We start from the raw sequence: 23,065 nt of genomic DNA, 5'->3' as shown, positions 1-23,065 counted from the left end.
TAAAACATTGCTACTCTTAATCTGCAATGGTCATTTCCCCCTTCCTTTCAAACTCCAAAATTTTCTTTTCAAGTGAGTCTGTCACACATTAGCTAAATAAGAGAAGCCAGAAGCTGCTGAAAAGTCTGGGCATCTTATTTATAGCCTTTCCCATATGCCTTTTCTGAATTTGTACAAGAATAAATTAATAATGCACACCTAAAAATGAACACACACAAACCATGATTGGTAAGATAGAAAGATCTCCTTTATTAATGAACCCCAACAATATTTCTTCAGATACAGGAGTTGTGAACTCAAAATACTCAGAAGAAAAACAAGTTAATATTGCATTATTCTCATAAGAAATACTGCAACTCATTACCGGTAAACATATTGCAAAGCAAAACAGCTTGAAAAAGGGGAGGGGGAGGGAAGAAAGAAAGAAAGAAAAGTTGATCAAAATGGAATTAAGGTTTGTTTTTGTTTGTTTGAACTATTAAGTCCTTGCAAGCACAGCTCGATTCCGCAGATCAATTCCCAAACTTGTGTAGAAAACATAACCCGATTGGATTTATTTCCTTAAGAGCCCAGAGAGGTGCAACATTAAAAAGCTACGATTATCAGGTAGCAAGTGCTCCAGCCTTCTGCCACAATTGTCTGACTTCACCTCGCCTCAGGCGTTAACGGGATGATGAAAAGGTCTTCCCCCTGGCAGAAAATCAGAGGGCAAAGATCAGGTTGACTCCAGTACATTGTCACTACATCATTGCACTCCTTCGTGACTTCATAGCTTAAGATACCTACTATGTTTTCCGTACAAGTGACCCAGGTGTCTCATTGCTCCTTGTCCAGCACCATTAAAGACAACAATTCTAATCCCAAGCTTCAGAATGAAGAATGCAGGACTGATTTTGTGCATGAATTCATCACTATTGAGTTTTTCCTGTTTGCAGATTCCTTTGCGCACCACATTATCCATAAAAATCCACAGCTTGCTAAACTCTATAAACTCACAGATCAAAGGAAAGGGGGCTACAAAGAATGCACTGAAAGGATCTCCTCATACTACACAGAATTGGTCTTAGATTCAGAAGCTGATACCACACCTGCTGTTTCATAGTTTCTCCGTTTAACATCCACCAAAGCAGCAACTGGGAAACTATCAGGTTCCTGCTTCTGCACAGACACACAATAATCATACACCCTTAGCACACAACCAACTATACCTCTAAACACACACAAAGACTGTCTTCTCTCTCCTTTCAAGTATCTCACTCAGTGGGCCACATTAGGGATGAACATTGGGGCCTTTCCACTCCTGAGCTGACATTTGCAGAGGAACAGAGCTGCAGGGGTGGGGAGCTAGACTGGGAAGCCTGGAGGTCTGGACTAGGGTCAAGAGCCAGAGGATCCCTATCCCTGCTGCAGAGTATGGAGTGAACTCAGAAAAAGTCAAAGGGCAGTCCTGGAAAGCAGGGATTACACTCCATGCCCTACCCCTAGCTGTTTAAGTTTAATATTAAAATTTGTCGATTTGTGAAAAAAGCTTCTCAGGACTTTTGTCAGATGTTAACAGAACTATGGAAGTGAAATAGCCAGGTGAGTGGATACATTTCCCCCTCCAAATAGATCGGGTATGTTATGCTAGAAGGGCTCTTAAGAGCAATATATATACCCTCCACAATCTGTGTGACCAGCAAGTCCATTCCCATCTGTGCTTGCTTATCTCACCCCACCCTGTCAATAAAACAGCAGTATACAGTGGATTAGTTTCCATTCTCTTGTCCAGGGAAAAGAAAGCACCCCACTCATTATATACCAGTGATAAACCTGGCCATGTTTTTCTCCACTACAGGGACCCAAGTTTTGAAACTACTTAGTTTTTTTAGTTCACCTCCATCCCACTCCTGTCCGCTGCATGGTGTGAATTAGGGCAATGCCTTGCCTTTCACGTGGAACTACCCACAAGGATTTGCAGAAAACCTTATCAGATAATATGGCTGGATTAATTAATCTTTACTGTCAGGTCTCGACTTTGGAGACATTGATTATCTTTGATCACATCTCTGCTTAATAGGCCAAAGTATGATGAGCTTCCTGCACTTCCACACAGCCCCTTTGCATGATGGGTGAAAAAAAAGTTCAAGAAGCCGCAGTTAAAGACTTGCTATTACTCAAACAGGAAACTATAGTGACTTCTAAACAAGCCAGGATATTACACAAAGTGCTATCAAATCTATCTGAGTAGTGCCATTATTTAAACAGCAATACAAGGTAGTCCTTTGTTCCTCCTCAGGTGTGAACTATAGCAACGATAAAACAAGAAAGACACAAGCATAAGGAAGAAACTGTTCCTCTGATACTCACGTGATTGTTTTCATTTCCTTCTTTTCTGCATCTGGCCGGGCACGATTCAGCACTTTGAGGAAATCTGATGTTTTTGCTCTCATGCGCGTGTGAATGTAAGCCTGCACATTGGTCAAAATACAAAATACAAAAGGCAGCTAAACAGACCTGTCTTAGTACTTTCAAATTTCATCTAAGCACTCTAAACGATCTACATGCCAGAATGGAGCAGATGAATGTCAGGAATCATTTTAGGCACATGAAAGAGAAGTTTTGCATAGCTTCTTCAGAAGAAAATGTTCTATAATGATACGCTTCCTGTACCTTGGAGCATTTGATGTGATAGTGCAGGTAGTCCCGGAATGTGTGAATCAAATTGATGGTGTTGTCCCTGGCAGCAGCACTGGTGTGGCGGGGGAACAGCACTGCAAAGGAGAAGGCAACAGAAAACAGTTACTCTCTACCAAGCACTAACAAAGCTATGAGGGAACTCACTAGTCCCGGGCCAGAGATACATTCAAAAGGCCAACAGCAAGAATGTGCAGTATTTGCATGGAAGGGCTATAATGAAGTCCTTATCCATGTTGCACACCAGGATTAAGCTTGTCTTAATGGGATGCCTTTAGGGCATCGTCTTTGGAATCAATGTCTCTCCACAACTGCAACTCAGGAACTCAACCTAGTATTTGAGCAGGCTTAGCTATGACGCTCAGTCCCACAAAATGCTGGCATCAGTGACAAATTTGCTCATCTGAATCTTTCCTAATGGTCCTTCCCTGAGCGCTTCTTGTACAGCTTTTCAGTGATCACCACTTTATTCCTCCCAGGCAGCTAGATAAACCAAACAATGAGCTTTGCACCCTCACAGGCTCTGTAGTGTGTGAATAAAGAAGAGGCATTATGCAGCCTTTCACTATTTAGGGAAAAAATATAGTTCTCACTGATCCAGAGCCAGAAAATGGTATTCACAAGGAACTATTTGCAGATATGATATTTAGTACTTATTTTATTTGTATCCAAATGTGTTGAAATGCCTCTCAATTAACAGACTCTACAGTTGCCTTCTCTATTTCTAAGATTAATCACAAACAATTATTGGCAGTGTCTCCTCCTTGACACGATTTGCTAAAGTAAGAGAGCACCTGGGAGAAGGCAACTGCCAAGACTGAGTTTCTTATCCCCTTTGTCATAGAGAATAAATGATAAATGTTCAGGAGATGACAAGATACATTAATATTCCATAGCAAAGTCCTGCCAGTGACAAGTTTCTTAGACATCCAAAGGCTTCTATGGGAAAGTTTCCATCAACTGTTCCAAGGATGAAGACCACTGTCTTGTTGACAGTAGTGCAGAATATGTGAAGAGTCTGATGGATTAGGCCAATGGCCCATCTGGTCCAACATCCTGTTCTCACAGTGGTGACACAGGCACCTGGGGGAAGCCTGCAAGCAGGACATGAGCACAGCAGCACTCTACCCACCTGCAACTCCCAACAACTGGTATTCAGAAGCATTACTGCCTCCAACCATGGTGTGCTAGATGTTGTAAGCCAAAAGTGACAAGAGACCGTCAAGTGGGCAGACCTCATCTAACTGAAATTCAACTGGGGGGGACTGGGACTGGGGGTGGGTGGGGCTACTTTCCAGTGATTCCGTTTACAAAACTATTGCTCATCCAGTAAAATAGGACTAGATGGAGCTCTGGATATGTCAACTGCACTACAAAATTAAGGATACCCGAGCTATTTCTTTGGCACTCCTCAAATCAAGCATGCTAGAGACTGCATGTCACCAAGCAGAGCTGTAAATGAAAAGCTATTTCCAATGCTCTGCTGGCTTCTGAGCTATGAAAGCAAGGCTTTACACTGTACAAGCTGCAATGGTTGTTAATTAGCCACTGGCTAAGTTCAAGGTGCTAGTACTAGTGTATAAGGCCCTATACAATTCAGGACCAGGATACCTATGAGATTGTCTCAACATTCATATACCCTACAAAGCACTGCACTATGCATGAGAGGGCGTCTGGCAGATACAATCTTATCAATAGATCCATTCCATGTGACTGGCCTATAGAGTGATGGCCTATTGAAGCTCTTAGTCTTTCAATGAGCCAAAGTAGAGATTTTTATCGCAACTGGTTATCTGTACTAGAATTGGAATTATTTTTATATATGAAATTGTTTTATGGATGCCTTTACTGTATTGTGAAATTGCTTTGAGATGCTTCATAGGAAGCTATGCATAAGTGAAATAACTCTTAAAGAAATACTAAGCACTTAGCAAAGTAAGCAGGATTTCTATGGGAAAATAGCTTTCAACTTGGCTGGTCACCCAGATGAGAGCAGCACCCACTTACCGAAGGTAATGTATCCAATATTATCTCCTACAGCTGCATCTGTATCTTTTAGCTCCAGAGGGGGCTCCCTGTGGCTGAAGAGCACTTGGGGGGCTGTGTGGCTGGCACGACGACCCTCCTTAAACTCCTAGGACAAGACAGGATGAGAGAGAATGTTAATATGAATCAGATACTAAAAACAGCAGGCATCCCCCTCTCTGAGCCTAGGTTAATTGTTCTCTATTCTGGGGAAAGCAGATGCCCAGAACCAAATATTTATTATGTCCCTCTCCCCAACTGGTATAACCTATGAGCTTTCATCATATCTCAGCCTAGAATCAAAACTGCTTGGTAAGGTCACTTCAACAACTATCCTTCAAAATAGTATATGTGTGTTTTTATCACACTGGTACTAAGATTAATTATAGTGTCAGAACCCTGAAGCACTTTGGGTTAAAATCCTTAACATCCTTTGCTAGCAGCTCCATCAAGAATACAAAGACACAGGAGAATGGCAGTGCACTTGAAGCATGATCTAAGACTAGGTCATGAGAGAGTAGCTGAGAGCTATCACCACAAAGGGTTACTCCTTCTCTTGACCAAGGTGCTTTTACAAGTGTATTATTCACTGCCAAGATCCAGTCGTTTTATCAGCACACATAATTGCTTCAAGAAATGCTTGACTAAAGACAGGGTATTTGGAGCAGCTTTAGTATATAGCAGTTAAAAATGGAATCTGACTCGTCACAGCTAATTTAACAGTACACACTACCTTGTCTGGGATGAATGGACTGGATATCAACTAGGAGGTGAAGCACACACATTTGCACTGCTTCAAATGCTTGAAAAACATCTTGTTGCACCTGAATCTGGGTCCATTAAGTTTCAAGATATGCTACTGCGATACTATCTAGTCGAAAGAGGCACAGTGCTGTATCCACAATTAAGCCACGTTTTAAATCAAATGATGACTTAGTGTGACGTACAAACCATCTCAATGAAAACTCCCATTACTTTGAGGAAGTGGCCTTTTAACATATGCTTCAGAGAGCATAGGATATGTAGAATTAATATTTCTAATTTTAAAGCTCATTTTCTTAGCATTTCTTGCATGAACTATGATTACTTTTGTTTGACTCTTTACTTTCATTTTTAAGCCACTACACAGTTTTAAATGCAATTTGTAGCCTACATTTTCTTGACATAATTTGGATGATGTTGTTCCTCTTTTTCTCTGCTGATTTCCTCCTCTACTCCAAAATTCTCACACTAAGTAAACAGCTCCATGATCATCCTCCTATATATGCACTTTTCTTCTCTGCTTTCACCATGTTCTATTCTATTCCCTTTGAGCTACATGCTTTCACCATGTTCTATTCTATTCCCTTTGCTTAATTTCTACAAGAGCAATACTGAGGTTCAGGTCTTGATCTAGAATCCCTTCCTCCTATTTAGTAGCGTGCAGGGTACCTGGTAAAGGAGGACACTGCACCTGTGCAGGAGCAATTTCACCTATTTTTACTTCCTGTATTCTAAAACAGAAACCAACGATACTGAAGAAACAAATGCTGGGCCTGAGCCACAAACTCTTACAAAATGGAAGGCTTTTTTTATTTTGTCAGCTATGTCTAATGTTACAACCTCTAGACCCTTCCAGGGCTCCTTTTGACACTGAACACACTCACTTTCTTGTTCTATTACCAAGTGGCACCTCAAAACTCGTTTCTTTGGCTTTCTTTGTGTCCTTCCTGTATCCCCCCTTTTCCACCTAGACTTTAGTATACTGTACTCTTGTGCCTTTTAATCATCCCAGAATGCCTAGAGCATTTAGGTGATTCATCATAGAATAGAAAGAGGTGGGTTCTGGATACAATGTCACAGGTGGTAAGGTGATTGCAATAGCACCTTCCATACCCCCACTCCACATTCCTTTATACTGCAAACCTGTGGGCAGGATTCTTTGCACAACCCCTACTGAGTTTAGGAGCCTAGCATAATATCCTTACAAGTAGGTTCCTAAAGGCACCACCAATGTCAATCAAGCTTACCAGGGTAAGGAACTCGCTTTAAAGTTAGCAGCACAATGGCACTCCTGGCATAAATGTGCAAGTCATACGCCACTAGAACTTGACAGAACTTGAACTGGCATACCTGCATAAACACCTTTCCAATCACTACGTCGTCGTCATCTTTAAATACCGTGCTGAAAACCACTGTGACACGGTCCTTCTTTGATTCAACATACCTAGGAAGGAGGTGAAAAGAAGGTGACTTCTTAGGAGTTTCAGTTCTTCAATGTGAAAAACCCACAGGGATTTTTAAAAAACACCCCACAAGGGTGAATCACTTTCACTATTCAACAGTTCATATTATTCAGTTGTTATCAGGAGCTCCTTGTGGAGCTTATTTAAAAAACAGTGACTGAAGTACAGTGCCTTCTTTTCCCTGCCCTCTCCTGCCACCTACCCAAATACAGGGAACAAAGATCGGAAGACCTTTAAGGCATGAAATGCGCAACATCTTTCCCTGTACCAAAGGGACCGTGCATGTGAGAGAACCACAACACGGAGGGCGCTTTAAGTTGCCTCCCACAGCAGAGATCTCCACACGGTAAGTCACTGGCCAGGTTTCCAATAGTGACTGCCCCTGCCCCACATGCCAGCATATAATGCTGGCCCATAACATTTTGCTGTCTTAAATGCAGCCAAAATGATGCCCCTCCCCGCAGGCCGCTAATTTATTGCTGCACCATTCAGAAAGCAATTCTCACCACAATCTATCCCCTCAACGCCCCGCTCCCCTTTATGGCAATGGCTGAAGGTCCCTTTATCCTACTGCATTACCAGTTCAGCCTTAACAGCACAGAGAACAGTGAACTGCATAGAAATGGGGTTGGGGAAACACAACCACGTAAGCAAGTGCTCAATTCAGCAATGTCTTTTATCTCTGAGGATTATGGCATATCCTTTTGACTGACCCCTCCAATGTATATGGGGTACTTGTATATACAGTCATACCTCAGTTTAAGTATGCTTCGGTTTGAGTACTTTCAGTTTAAGTACTCCTTTGGACCCGTCTGGAACGGATTAATCCGCTTTCCATTACTTTCAATGGGAAAGTTCGCTTCAGGTTAAGTATGCTTCAGGTTAAGTACGCACTTCCAGAACCAATTACACTCATACTTTGGGTTAAGTACGCTTCAGGTTGAGTACTCCGCAGACCCGTCTGAAACGGATTAATCCACTTTCCACTTTCAATGGGAAAGTTCGCTTCAGGTTAAGTACGCTTTAGTTTAAGTACTCCGCAGACCATCTGGAATGGATTAGTCCGTTCCAGTCTGTACTTCTGGAACCAATTGTGTACTTAAACCGAGGTACCACTGTATTTACTTGAGCTGTGAATTTGCAAATTAAGAGCTTTGGTCCAACTGTGTGTCAGCAGCCACACCCCTGGACAAGCACTCATGTTTGGCTACTGACCAACCTAAAGGAGCTTTCGGTTGACAAAGAGCAGTGTGCAACTGAATGCAGAATCCTTTGAACATCTCTAAACCTCACAGTTTGGAAACAAATTTCAAAATGCGGGAGACGGAAGGTCAGTTATTTCTTACATAGTTTCATCATCTCGGTAATGGATGACTGCTCTCCTCTCTCCATCCTTTCCTTCCTCCTGGAACTTGAAATATTTCTCAAAGACTGAGGCAAAGCAGTTGCGCTTCAGCATGCCCGCTTGGTGCACAATGGAGTCTTTGGCAGCAGGAAGGTTCTCCAAATCATACAGCAAAGAGACATTGTAACCTAGAACAGGCAAATGACATTGTGACCACAACTTTCCCCTCCTGGTCAGAGTTGAATGGAGAAAGCAATGTACTGCTGAATCATACATTCAATAATTATTTCAACCCAACTTGCCAAGCGAAGGACATTCAAAATAGGTGTTTGATACATTTAATTTAATGTGTACACACACACACACACACTCCCACCAAAGGAACCCATTTCTCTTCCTTCTTTCAGAGTTGGGGAAAGCAGTTCCAACCCCTATGTTTTGTAACAAATGAGTGGGAAGCAGTACTGTCACAGGTAACCATGGTTTTCCACAGCTTCTGAATGCCTGTCAGTCTCTTTACACAGAACAAAGAATCCCTAACTAGAGGAGTGGGGGCTTGCTTGGGGGTGGATCCAGAATCATAGCTTGTGCTGCTAAGAAATAAAGCTCTGATGTTCTCAGCCTTCCATGTGGAACACTGAAGAGAGAAGGCGGTGCTTTTTAAAAATAGCACTGTGACAAGGAGATCACAACTGAGAGCTGGCTTGAAAAGGTGGAAAGCAATTCCTTTTCTGAAAAGCAGGGAATAATTACACTGGAGCAGCAAATTGAACAAGTTACCAGGGCACATATTATGCAGAGGCTTACCAGACTCTGGAGTTACCAAGTAGTTTCCATACACTCTCTTCAACAACTAGGAAATAGACAGAGAAAAGTGTTGTGAGCTTTGAGGTGTCTTCCTATGTGCTCTCTTCAGCACCTCCCTATCTTTCACTCACACAATGCTTTTTAAAGCCCTAACCCTTGTTCTAGTCACTCTTGATGTTCCAAGCAGTTATCCAGAAAAACCCCAGAAGTTTTCTTCAACCACCTCACACTCTAACAGGTAAAAGTCTTATACAACAAAGGAAAATATACTGACGTCCAACAGCATAGCTCACCAGCATTAAGCCTTCTCAGCTGGGATAATTATTTCAGTACTACTCAGTTCAGGGTAGAACAGATGAAACCAGTGTGCTTGAAACAGTAACTTGATTTTTAGAAATATTTCTAAAAAGTAGCTGACTAATGCAGAGTCCATTGTTAAAAACCTATGACAAGACTGTTTTCCTCCTGTTTAACACAAGGCTAGCCTTATACATCATGTGTTCTGGGCAGACCTCCACTTCCTTTCACCCCACAGCAGAATTTCCTTTTCCTCCATTCCTCTGCTCCTAGTTGCATCCTGCCTTAGAAAGTAATTGTGCTGAGCCAGAGAAATGGATGAGTCAAGCATCGCAGCTGCAATAAAGACACGGTACATTTTTCCAGGTGAATTCAACCAAATGCTCTCAATATAACCAGACTGGGGCAACTTCCTTGTGCTCCTGACAACTGTTAAGTGGCAGCAGTGGGAGGGAGACCAAAAAAAGATGCAAAGTTGCTCTGGAGGCAGTGAAGAAGCAATATCCCAGTGCCCCGGGATATCAGCAGCAGCATGGGAGTTCTTCAGGCCAAAGCTGCTCCACAGTCCTATTCATTTGATGCAGCTGGGGTTTCTCTCTGCCTTCTATTTTTCACACTCAGAAAGTCAGAGACTGAACAAGACATGACATGCAAGTGTGCATTATAAAAAACAAACAAACAAACTGATGGCAACTTTAGTTTATGCAAAAGCAGCATTAAACAGCCACTGAATGGACACAGACGACTTCCTTTTTATTTTCTGCTCCAAATCAAGCCCTCTTTAAAATGCACCCCAGGCACCCTGAATGGTTCCAGACACACTTGCAAGGCTAAGCATGTACGGTATACGAACACAAATATACATGAATAGGAGAAGAGATTTGGAAGAACAAACAGGCAGGGAAAGAGTTAAATCGCCACCCTTGACTCACACACTTTTCTGCTCAGAAACAAATCCTCCCAAAACTGCTTTTCCATGAACAAAGAAGCGATTAGGGCTTTAAAAACATGCACAGTTTCCAGGCTTTCATTTTCATTTTAGCCCATGGCTCTTCTCAGATGCCAATGAACATGATTCAAGCAATTTTATGAACCATTTCCTTAGTTTTCTACATATGCCCCATACCAATTGTAGCATCTGCTCTTGCTAATGCAGAATGAAGCCCCATTCAGTCATGCAACATCTGAAAACCATTTCAGGAACTGAGTCACACTTTCTGCTAAGAGATGCAACCACAAGGCACAGGGAGGACTGTTATTTCTACCATAAATGGCAGCAAGAGTCCTGCTGCTCAACATGAACCAAATTTGCCACTTCCCACATAAGGGACTGAAGTAGAGAGAGCCCTTGCAGCTTGCAGATAGATTCAACTTATTATTTTTATTCACAAAATGTATATACCACTTGATTATAAGAACCCTCAAAGCGGTTTTAAAAAAATTCAAGCAGATCTAGAAAGATCCTGTTTTGAATGCATTGCTACAGTAGAACCAGCACTTGCAGCTTCCACAGTGATTCTCCCTGGCAAACTCCCCAGGTATCAATCATACAGTGCAAACCTTTTAATGATAGTGCCCTAGTCAGCAGTAGGGAGACTGGAGCTAGCTCTACTGTCTCTACAAGTATTGGCATCATATGTTTCTCCACTCCAAAGATATGAGTTTCAAGTTTAAAATGGATTTAAGTGGGATGCAGCTAAGCTAAGGAGAAGTCCACCAACAAATGATGAAATACCTGGATGCCAATCATCAAATGAGATTTATAATGAGCAAAATGCCAAATTTTAAACTACCTGGACGTCCTTTCATATGGACAGGAGTTTATAATGAAGTCCTACTATCCACAAAAACACCATTATTATAACACAATGAAGTCAGCATTCAACATCGCCTACTAGTCAATATCCCAAAGTTTGACAGAAAAGGAAACATTTTAATTAATAACGCGGGGCTGAGTCCAAGTACTCCTCCCTTGGAAGCGAGTTCCTCAGCCACTTGTGATCACTGAGAATGTGCTGTCTCAAGTAGGAACTTTTATCACTATAAGTGGGGTGAGAATTTTGAAGATCTTAGCAGGTCAGGAAGAGAAAATGTAGAACCAGGAAGTGTTCTGAGACACACTGAACCCCAACAATTTTGGGCTATGCAAGTCAGCATTTTGAATTGTGCCCATAACAATAGTGTTCAGTAGTTCCACCATGAACAGTGAATTGACAATGCCTATTTATAGTAATTCAATTAAAGAAAATCAAATGCTTCTAAAGAGTTAATTAAGGCAGGTATAGAGTCCTTCAATAATTATAAGGTTAAAGGCTACATTCTCACCTCATCAGCACCATGCTCCTGGAGCTCTTTGTAGAACTTTAGAGAAATACTGACCATAACCTTTGTTTTATCACCATTAGGGTTGGAAATATGGTAAAGAACTCCATCGAAGTCTAGGAAGGAAGGGTTTGAGAGATGAGTGCTTGAGTATTTTGGAACCTAGCTGCCCAGCAAGGAAGGACGTTTTCTAAAATAATGTACACCACAGAATAAAATTCAAAGTTCAAAAACCAATTGGGGGGGGGGGGGAAACCCATCCAATAAACATTAGATGGTCACCAGGGCTAGCTGGCTAAATTAGTCCTACTTGGGCCAGTGAGGAGGTCAGAGGAGAGTTAGCTGTGGGGTCCCAGAGCAGGTAATCTTCAGAAAAAGGGGAGGGGGAGGGAAGAGAAGGGGAATAAAGGATCTGGCTAAATTTAAATTGAAGGCCAGGCGGAATAGCTGTGTCTTACAGGCCCTAGGAGGTTAAATCCTGTAGGGCCCTAGTCTCAGGGGACAGAGCATTCCACCAGGTCGGAGCCATCACTGAAAAGGCCCTGGCCCTGGTGGAGGATAGTCTGACTTCCTTAGGGCCCGGGATCTCTAAAGTATGGTTATTCATGGACCTTAAGGTCCTCTGAGGAACTTATACAATGTGGGGATTTGTGTTTTTACTCCCAATTCTTTATCCCAAGAAATTTAATACATTGGCACTTACCTGCAAATGTTACTTCTACAGCCTCAGGCTTGTTTCTGCAAAAAAACCACACACAGAGAAAAAGCAATCAAAATAAGCTGAAGCCCTTGCAAAAGTTCACAGGATCTGGGGTACACTTAATCACAAAGGGCTGAATGCCAGCTTTTGATCCATATACTTTCTAGCATATCTGCAACCATTATCAATATTTGCAGCACATTGGCCTTGCCATTGGCATACAGAGATTCCCAATAGCCTCTGATACCCAAGTGACCAGGATTAGAAATATAACCGTGATCCATACATTAACAGCCCTACAAACCTCGCTCCTCCCTTTTCATGCTATAGCTTAACAACAGATATATTTCTGTTACTTTCTGAGGCTACAGAACAGGCACAAGCAACTGTAAAAGGGTCCTAATGGAAAGTGAACTTGATTTGTACCATATTCCATACTGGATTAAACTACCTGGCTCCATTAGCAGAAGTAATAACAATAATTTTATTATTTATACCCCACCCATCTGGCTGGGTTTCCTCAGCCACTCATGCAAAGACTCCTGTTAGCACAATGGAGCTTAGCCCCCAACCCCCATATCCGCTCTGGAGGATCAGGAGAGCCCCCAGAACAATGTGGGGGAAGGGGAAACCTTTGCATCAGCATTTCTGCTTGCAATGACAGAACAAGCTCCTTCATAAGAGCACTGGCTGATCCAGTGGTATCAATGATGAAACTAAGCATTCCTCTCATTATTGCAACTCATTTGTGAGTGACTGACCTTGACTTGAGGATGCAATGAATCTGTTCACCACATCTGTTGTTGGGCCTGAGCTTTAACAAGTTTCAAGCAAACTAGCTGTATTTTAGTTTTTATGCAAAAGTATGACCAAGCTTGTGGTCAAGAAAGCCTCTTCCATGTTGACTTTTCTCACCAGTGGAGGGACTATTGAAACTAGGTTTTGTCCATATTGTGTTAAGTTCTGTCTAGTGCTCTTTTAGAACCATAGATAACCACGAGGAAATTGCTGTAGCAAAAGACAAACTTGGTTTCTGAACTACATATTTTGTTTTGGTATTGTGGTATGTATTAGTGGTATGTATGAGTGAAAATGGTACCCAGAACTTTAACTACAAGCATCTTCTTTCTCACTAGCTTAAGTCAAAAATAGTCATGAAATTTCTTAAGCTATGTCTATATATGGCACTAAATTATAAACTATTAATACCAAACCCTTTCTGTTTTGACAACCTCCTCTTCATCCATGCCAATAGAATCATGTAATGTTTCAATGCATTTAAGAAGCTCAAGACAGCTCTTAGAATTCTATGATTCTATTAAGAGACTTTAGAAAGCTCAAGACCAGCCTTTGCCCACCAGATGTTGTAGAATGTATCTTCCATCATCCCTGACCATTGGCCAGTTGTAGTCTAAAACATCTGGAGGGCACCAGGTTGGGAAGACTGCTCTAGACAGTTATCACAGTGGAAATACGGTGCACAAACTAAGGGGAATAAATAGAAGTATGACTTCCTATATATGACATTATTTCCAGTTACCTACAGACCACTCTTAAATTTTGCTTACCACCTGGAGTTTAAGACTATAGGTCTACTACACCAGGAATTAGATTCCCATTTTAGCCTTCAATCTTGAGTGGGGAGCAATTTCCACATGCTCTCAAATTAATCTATGTTCATTGGTTATCAACACAGACCAGAAGATAAATTCCATTTACAAGCACTAGTCATTACCACACAGCTAAGTATGACTGGCAGTCTGGGATTGAGGTAGCAAGAGCATTTTATTAGCTAGAAGCAGAAGGCAGCAAAAAAGGCAGGCTTCCCACCCACACACTTGCTAGTTCTCAAGCAGGAATAAAAAGCAACCATCATTTCTTATGCGCTCACCAAATTCATTTCCACTGCAGAGCTTATGTGAACATAAAATGCACCCATGCAGATGGTTAAAACAGCAAAACCGGTCACCTCCAAGCATTCCAGAACTCTTTTCAGAATATAGTTAAGTCACATTTTGTGAGGACAAACATGAAGGCAAATTAGTTTACCCAAAGATACATTCAACTGTTCTTGGTTCAGTGATGTGGACACATAGTGCCCATAAAATTTTATACTTCTCAGCTGGCAAAAAGTGAGAATCCAACCACCATTCTAAATCTACCAGCTCAGTTTTCACTCTATAGTATATGATTGCTGTGTACTATATAACAGAAGGGTGGCTCAAAAATGGGATTTGCCACTCACACTTTTATTTGGCTCTCACTTCAAGTACTTCCTTAGTGAGAGAATGAATGAAAATGGGGGTTATCCTCTTGAATCTTGCATTCACCTCTGTCTACATCTCTTCCTTTGCAGCTTCTCAATAATAAAGGAGAAAGACACCCAAGGAGAGCAAGGAGGGAACAAATTCAGCCTGATGGCCATCAGTTACTAACTTGCTAACTGGCAGTTGATTGCTAAGTCCAAATTCCTGGCTATGGTGACTTACAGAACTAACGATGCTTCTTACGTCGGTGCTTCTTAAACATTCTTCACTCAGCCACAACATGCTTCAATTTCAGTGAGGAGATTTAAGATATTTTCCACTTATTTTTCTAGATGTTTAAAATTCCAGTCAAAGCCATTTTGGCATTTCCTTTGTAGGGCTTTTTGCTAGCCTATGAAAATATATGTCATTCTTGAAGCACACAACATACAAAGGGATTCTATGTTATTCTGCTAGCAATATACACCCACTCATGTGCATGCACACACAGCGTCTACCAAGAGAAGGTGATGTTGGTACCCTGAAAGATGTTGGCAACTTAAACACAGCTGCATATAATGGCTTCTTTCTCACCAAAGAATACACTCTGGCTAGGAGGAGCTAGAGCTATAAAGTACTTGCTTGCTACCAAAAAGTTGTTCCTGTGGCTTCTGAGATTTCATCAGCCATTGCCCACATATTCAAATTCATCTTTGTAGTCAGAATGGTTAAATCCAGAGTACAGTACTGTTCTCTGCACCCAAAATACAATTACCGGTACATACTTGTGTGGTGCAACTGCAAAGCAGAAACAGTTATAGAAGACCAACAATCTTTTTATGTAAAATAACATCCTGAATAACTGATTGTATCTTTAATGAACTATTGTCCAGATGAAACCTTCAAAAACCAGTGATGTCACTTATTTCTCACCACTGCGTGCACTGAATAATTTGTTCCTGTTTATATGTTGCATAGTCAGTAAGGCTGCAATCCAAACTCCCAATCCATCACATTTGGAGGGGGGTTGTTGGATGGGCCAAGATCTTGCTTTGGGGTGGGATATAAACTTAACATCTAAATAAGCTCTGCCAGCCTCCAACTGCAGTGATGCTGGTGTGTGTGATCAAAGTTCACAGCTTCAAGGCAAGGGACTGATAACATTAACCCATCATATGGTGCCATCCTTCAGCATGTTCTACCAGCACCACAAATACAAGATCCATATTGTTCAATTGGGCATACATGTAGCTTTACTTCACTGGTGATGTACGAATCCATTTGCTCCTCCTGGTGGCTCCCTTCCCAATCAAAATGACTTATAAGTAGTCAGACTGATCTCCAAACTTTCCAACAAAGCACTGCTTTCTGCTATTCTGATTAAAGTGAATCTCTCTCTCTATTTCTTTGTGAGCTTCCTACAGTGCATGCCACCTGAAATATGAGGACACAGGGAGCTTAGCTTTTTGCTGCATCTGCCCAAAGGAGCAAACAAAAAAGGCTCACAAACCAAAAATACCACTCAGCAGTCAGTTCCCTTCCTGTAACAGACTCTAAATGCAAGACAGGCCTGTTTCTGACAGACTCATCTGAACTTGGGAGGCTAAAAAAACGGTAGTGGTTTCAGCCAGAGGCATCTGCCTGTTTTCCACATTAACTTTAATGGGCACTGAGTTCAGGCCATTCAAATCCTCTCTGAATCTGATTCCAAGGACATCTACCCTAATGCAAAAGATGAGAAATGCTTTTGGCTGGCCTAATTTCTTCCTGCACTCCCCTGTCTCCCTCCACCTAATGAAAGCTGTATGCCATTCTTAAATTAAGTTGCTGTACTTTCGAACTCCTGATCAGACTTTCGTCCCCAAAGCTACTGGTAAGAGAGAATGGCAACTAGAATGGATCTAAGCCAGCACATGCTTAAAACCAACGTCAAATCCCCATCTGACAGCATTTCCTCTATTTTCACTCAGACGCAAGCCAAATGCCTCAGACTAACAGTAAATTAATGAAATGAGAAAAGAGATAATTATGTATCTTGTGCAGAAATCTGCTACATTAGATAGAAGTGGGGGCCAAGGCACACAGGAGGGCATACAGGGGAAAGGCAGCCTAATTAGGAACTCATTCGGTTCACAATCAATGTCTGGCCTGAGTAATAAAGGAAATTGAGGATTTCAGGCCAATTTAATCTCCCATTTCTGTAGGACAAACAAAAAGTCATTTAAAAGCTTACACCCTGCACTGGGGATCAGTTCATATTCCACCAAGTCTATACAGCTTTGGGGAAGTGCAGGACAGGATGTACTAATAAATATAGATTATGGTAGAATCTGGTAAGAGCACTGTGCCAAAAATAAACATTAGAACAGGAAATTGCAACATTTAAGACAACTAGTTAAAGTGTCCCAGTCCCATATTCATGCATTCACAGGCACAAACTTTAAATCCCTCATATGCTTAAGGGATATGAGGGTATGTGGAACTGTCAGGCTCATATGCTGCATAATTACTTGGAAGCCCCAATGAAAGCAGTGGAATTTCCTTTCAAGTACAAATCTTTGCATTCAGAATGAGTTAAAGTTTATGCAGATCTGCATCATCAGATACAAGGAAAACACCAAATAGTATGTCAGCCTGGCATGGTGCTAGGCCAGCTGACCAAAGCACTGTGTTTTACAGTGGAAGGGCAGTAGACAAATTCTCTTAAACAGATACAGTCAACTTACAACTTACATGCATTTAACTTGTTTGATCTCAGTTTTATATACTTGGTGCTGGCAAACTGATATCACACAAATTAAAATGCATGCAAGACACATGCAATTCAATGCATTTCTGACTTGCTTACCGGGCTCTGGGAAGCTCTTGAGACAGACAGCCCTGTGAGATCTTGTGAAAGCTTCAAGAACCTGTGCAAGAGGCCCTCCCCGCCAGCCTGGCAAGCAAGGTGGGAAGTTTAAAGGTGGGGATGCTTGCATGGGGCCAGTTTTGGAGTTGCTTTGGCTGTATAGATTTTGGCTTTACATGCAATCCCCAGAATGTTGTTGTTGTTGTTGTTGTTGTTGTTGTTATTATTCCCCAGCCACTCTGGGCAGCTAATAGCATATATAAAAACATAGTTAAAACATCAAGCATTAAAAGCTTCCCGATATAGGGCTGCCTTCAAAAAGTTGTGTAGTTGTTTATCTGCTTGACATCTGATGGGAGGGCATTCCACAGGGAGGACGCCACTCCCAAGAAGGCCCCCTGGTTCCCTGTAACTTCACTTCTCTCAGTGATGGAACCAGCAGAAGTCTCTCAGAGGAGGACCTTAGTGTCCGGGCTGAAGACGCTCCTTCGGGTATACTAGGCAGAGGCGGTTTAGGGCTTTAAAGATCAGCACCAACACTTTGAATTGTCATGATTCAACCTCAACATGTTACTCACCATCCATCCTCCAACCACCTCCAGACACTCACACACGTTGCAATATGACTTTAGTCTGCTTGAAGTCCAGACCTTCCACCACTGTATCTTCCCTTTTCAGGTAGTCTGTCTCTGTACAATGGTTCTACCCTATGTCTGTTTATTCTTTTTGGAGCAATCTCAATATTTCATATAAGAGACATAAGAGAAGCAGAATTAAATTAAACAGTGCACGTAACTTCAGCATCACCTGACTTGAAGAAGATACCAAGGGCTGCTGAAAATACAATTATCCAACGCACATAAAATGAAAGAGAAGGAAGTAATGTGCAACCCTACTGCAGAAGCACTCCTATTTTTGGCTTTGTGCTGTGTTGAGAGACTCCATTACAGGCAAAGGGAGGGAGCCGCTAGCTAGTATTAAGAAACTAAAGCTTGAAAAATCTACATAAATATATATTAGAAAGATTTTCTATGACAGTCTAGCGGATTAATCAATTATGTCTGTCTATTGCCAATATGTAGCAACCTCTGATCAGCTACTGCCGGGTGGAGTTGAAGAACTCACTACTTCTTGATGCAGAATTTTGTTCCAAGTTGGCTACAGTCACTGAAAACCTAGACCCAAATAAAGAATCATTCTGCATGGCTTACCAAACCATCTAAAGCAGAACATTTGAAAAAGTAGATACAGTATGTTGAAACAACTTTTCAGATTGCCAGGAAACACCCAGAGCTACAAATGTAAAGTTACTGTTATTTAATTCCATGTGCAACTTTGTGTCCATCATAATCTGGGAATGCATGACAAATGTCATACTGTATACAGAAACACTAAAAACCAAAGCCGGAGCCAGAGCAGTTAAAACAGGCTACTAAGTGTGACTTAGCACAGCATAAGCTGTGTGGGCATAATGCGCACAGATCAACAGTGATAGCTGGGAATGCATAGCATTCTGGGCTGTTCCCAAGAAATATGTGTGCTTTTTAAAAAAAACAAAAAACCACAGATGACGTTCCAGAACACCCGTGGGCAAAGCCGAGCTAGCGTTTTCACAAATATGCAGGCAATGAAAAAAAAATATGGTGCCAAAGCCAGGCCCTTCCTAGAAATATATTCTGCTTTATTCCATAGAATACTACATACAGTATTATTCTAGCTCAAAGTAGGTGTGTTAATAAGTTAAAATTGGATCCACTCTCCCTACTCCTATTTCCCTACCAAATAGCAGATCCCTTTTTAATAAAGTTGTGTAAATGATCTGATGGATCCCTGCTCTCATTTTATTAATCTGACTGCACTACCTTAATTTATCCTAAATTATCCCAAACAACATTTTCTGTTCCATCAAATAAAAAGTGAAGTAGCAATGGGACCAGTTCAAACAAAAACAAAAATGTTCAATCAAAAACACAAATGACAGAACTGTGAGACAAGAAAATAGCTCCCCAATGCAAGCATGGTAGCCCACCCATTAGTTATCACCACTTCCAAGGCATTTAAGCACCCATTACTTCTCTATTTACACTTATCATTCTGCAACTGAGGGATGTGTCTGAAACATTCAAGGAGATAGAAACCAGTACCATATACTGGATTCAGACTAAACACACATAGATTAATGGCCTGTTTTCAAAGGAGCAGTGTTCTAAACTGTGGGGTTTAAGACTATTTCTCAGGTGTATAAATGCAGGAAGAAAAGTTCTCTATACACCCATTCCGTATATGAAGAATGACTCAGCTTGAAACAAACAATTTAGTACTCATTTCAGATCTCTGTCTTGGTTTTGAGCTTGTCGGGACATGGAAGTCTCCAGCTTAAAAAAATGCAGAACCTACAACTTCCTCTCTGCTAATATAGCCTACCTAAAATACGAATCATACTGCCGTTCTAGAGAAGCCATTTTGTCATATTTCCTGATACATAAAGACTTCAACAGGAGATTAGTGCAAGGGCCACATAGGCTGCAATCCTAACATAATGCTGCAGCAGCAGGGTTTGAAGGAATGCTCCAGTCAGTGCTGCATCCATAACTCCAGTATCCACACAAGTAGGGTTTTTTTGGGGGGGGGGATAGGTAGGTAGGACAAAATATCCTAGGCTGCTGAAGTGTAAAGGCCCAGATCATGCCTGTTGCATCATAGCAGCAGGATCCAGCAGATCCTGTGCCAGTCTGCCCCCAAACTCAGCCTCAGGGATGCCACTAGCAATAGCTCCTGCCTGTTATCCTGCCTGAAAAGCTGGGTGAAGGGGCATCTCTGCTCCATCCAAACTCCCTCCAGCACAGCAGATTGGGGGACTGGATTTCTTTCTCCCATGTTTGTGTGTGTGTGTGTGTGTGTGTGTAAAGTGCAGCACATGTTTGCAAAAGTGCATGCTACTATGTATGGTGCAGTGAATAAATTTATGCAAAGGTCTGAAGATACCTGAATTAAAATCACTACTCAGCCATGAAGCCCACTGGGTAACCCCAGGCCAGTTGGCCTAACCTACCTCACATAGTTAGTAAGAAATAGAGGAGCTACCCTGAGCTACTTGGGAGTTGGGACAGGATAAAAAGATACTTAAGCACACTTACCAGAGAATTGTAACTGTACACTAAACAGGAAGCTGCAGCAACCGTGTGCCAAAGCAAGGCTTGCTTCTGCATAATTCATGCATGAAGAGGGCCTAAGATAGCTACATCCTGCCCAAAGAGTTGGGACACAACTGCTGCAATCATAGAATTGTAGAGTTGGAAGGGACCATGAGGTTCAGTCCAACCCCCTAAAATGCAGGACTCTTTTGCTCAACACAGGGCTCAAACCCACAACCATGGGTTTAAGAGTCTCATTTTCTACCACCTGAGCTATCTGCATGTTAATTCATACATGTGCATGAATACAGCATCAATGCTAAGATTCTACATGTTTAGAAATGTGAAGCATCCTACGATAAGATACTCTGTGCACAGGATGTTGTATTATTTGAGAGTGATGAATTTATGAACATGCAGAATCAGGAAATATGGCTAGTGTTATTGCTTGCAAGCATAAAACTGGCTAGTGATGTCTAATGCTTCCCAGGAATCTTCACAGTCCTCACATTGTAGTATGCAAACAACGACTGCTGAAGTTAAGAGGTTGAACCTGGCCAAATACTACACATTCAACTACATGTATTACATTAGTGAAGTGACATAAACACTCTTAAAACCTCTGACAGGAAATGCTCCTCAGTATACTGTTATAGCCTTGAGTAAGCAGGCAGTATTTTTATTGTCAATCTGTACAACATATTGTGTGATTAAATTTCTACTTTTTTCTCCAGGAATAGCCCTCCCAAAGTTGTCATCAAAAAGTGTGTGATGTTTCTGTCAGGCACTGCTACTACCAGAAGCCAGCATACCATGAGCCAAAGTACTACTTTTTGAACAAAACAAGCACTACAAATTGTATAAGAGTTATTATACAAAGCATGAGCAGAAGATTGTCTGCTGGACACTGACATGCAGTGTACATGGTATCTCCAATTTTCTGGGATCCTTACAAAGAATGCTAAAGTAGGTGGGTGTGAGAGGCAGTTTTGTTATTAAGGATCACGTAACACAAATTAGTTATACTCTGACAGTTATCTTGGAACTAAATTATAACCATGAAACATTTGTTTCCAGTATTATCTTAAATGATGTCCTGTAGCAATATAGGAATGCAGAAAGCTGCCTTATACCAAGTAAGACTGATGATTCATCTAACTCAGTACTGTTCACACTGACTGGCAGCAACTGTTCAGGATTTCAGGCAGGAGTCTTTGCTAGCCCTACCTGTAGATACTGGGGACTGAACTAGGGGGCTCTTGCATGAAAAAACAGATGCTCTACCACTGAGCAATGGCTCTATGAAACAATCCACAGGCAAAAGATGAATGCACCCACACCCTCCAACCACAGGGATAGGTTTGCCAACACTGTGCCCACAGCAGAAAACTATTTTCAAACAATTCTGCATGCTCCAAGTTTGAAAAACTCTCAAAAATAGATTCCGCAATCTCCTTTTAACTTTGCTTAAACCATTATGGAACACTTGGCTTCTCAGTCACTTTACAACCGTTTCGCACATACCTGAAACGTACACTGTATGTGCAAACCCAGAGACACACCCTAAGTTAAAACAAGGCTGAGCAAGTGAGATCCCAGAGAAAAAGGCACTTCCTGGTGAGAATGGGGAAGCGGCAGCATGTGGTGTGATCAGCTTATACCGCCTGCTCTGCAGCAAACCTGCATTCAAAGGCCGCCACCGACTGAACCCACCCAGCCACCCAACCCTTTTGAGTCCCCCCTTTTAGGAACAAGCCTCCTTTCCGTCTCCTAACGTTCTGCGATGCCGATACGGCGACTGATAGCTACAAGGCATTTTGACAGACTGGGAGGAGCGGGAGGGGAGGGAAAAATCGATATGAAACGGTTCAGTTTCATGAGTCAGTTTTATTTCTGGGTGGAAAGAAGGGAGCTCAGCGAGGAAGTTGGAAATCCTCCTCCCGCACCTAGTCACACAGGGTGGGGAAACACAACTCCACCCCGGCGGGCAATCAAATAAAGTGGGGGGCGGGGGGGAGCGAGTGTGTGTAAAGGGCTGGGTGCGTGTGGAGGTAGGCCCAGAATCCCCGCCCTGCTTTTAAGGAGCCTTGCCGACTCCCTCCTGCTCTGGCAGCCCGTGTGGTGGGGGGCGGTTGTCGAGGAGCCCCGTTTCGCCCCCCCTCCCTCGCCGCCGCCTCCCCTCTCCCCTCTCCCTTCTCTCTCTCACCCGGCAGCCGCGCCCTCGAACTTGAGCGCGAGCGTCTCCTCAATGATGCGGTTGTTGACCTCCAGCAGGATCATGGCGACGGCTGCGGGCGGGACGAGGTGAGGAGGGGTACGGAAGCCGGGCGGGGAAGGAGGAGGCGGGGGGGGATAGGGGAAGGGAAAGAAAAAAAACCACCTAGCTGAGAAGCGCGCCGCACCGGGGACCCGCCCGACTCCAGCCGCTTCCGCCACAGGG

The 23,065-nt window shown here is 42.3% G+C and overlaps 1 protein-coding gene across 1 annotated transcript; it reads right to left on the bottom strand.

The window, feature by feature from the left end:
* Positions 1–229: 229 nt before the first annotated feature.
* On the bottom strand, positions 230–23,061 carry ARPC2 (actin related protein 2/3 complex subunit 2). Its single transcript, XM_035127935.3, has 10 exons — positions 22,832–23,061; positions 12,401–12,435; positions 11,701–11,813; positions 9,079–9,124; positions 8,273–8,459; positions 6,814–6,907; positions 4,684–4,810; positions 2,653–2,753; positions 2,350–2,450; positions 230–690 (listed from the first exon to the last, which is right to left on the bottom strand). The coding sequence occupies exons 1-10, from the start codon at positions 22,903–22,905 to the stop codon at positions 663–665; spliced, it is 906 nt and encodes a 301-aa protein (XP_034983826.1). The 5' UTR covers positions 22,906–23,061; the 3' UTR covers positions 230–662.
* Between the last annotated feature and the right edge of the window lie 4 nt (positions 23,062–23,065).

The sequence above is a fragment of the Zootoca vivipara genome, chromosome 1, assembly GCF_965207765.1.
Source record: "Zootoca vivipara chromosome 1, rZooViv2.hap1.1, whole genome shotgun sequence".
NCBI lineage: Eukaryota > Metazoa > Chordata > Lepidosauria > Squamata > Lacertidae > Zootoca > Zootoca vivipara.
This window is presented reverse-complemented; position numbering and strand designations above follow the sequence as displayed.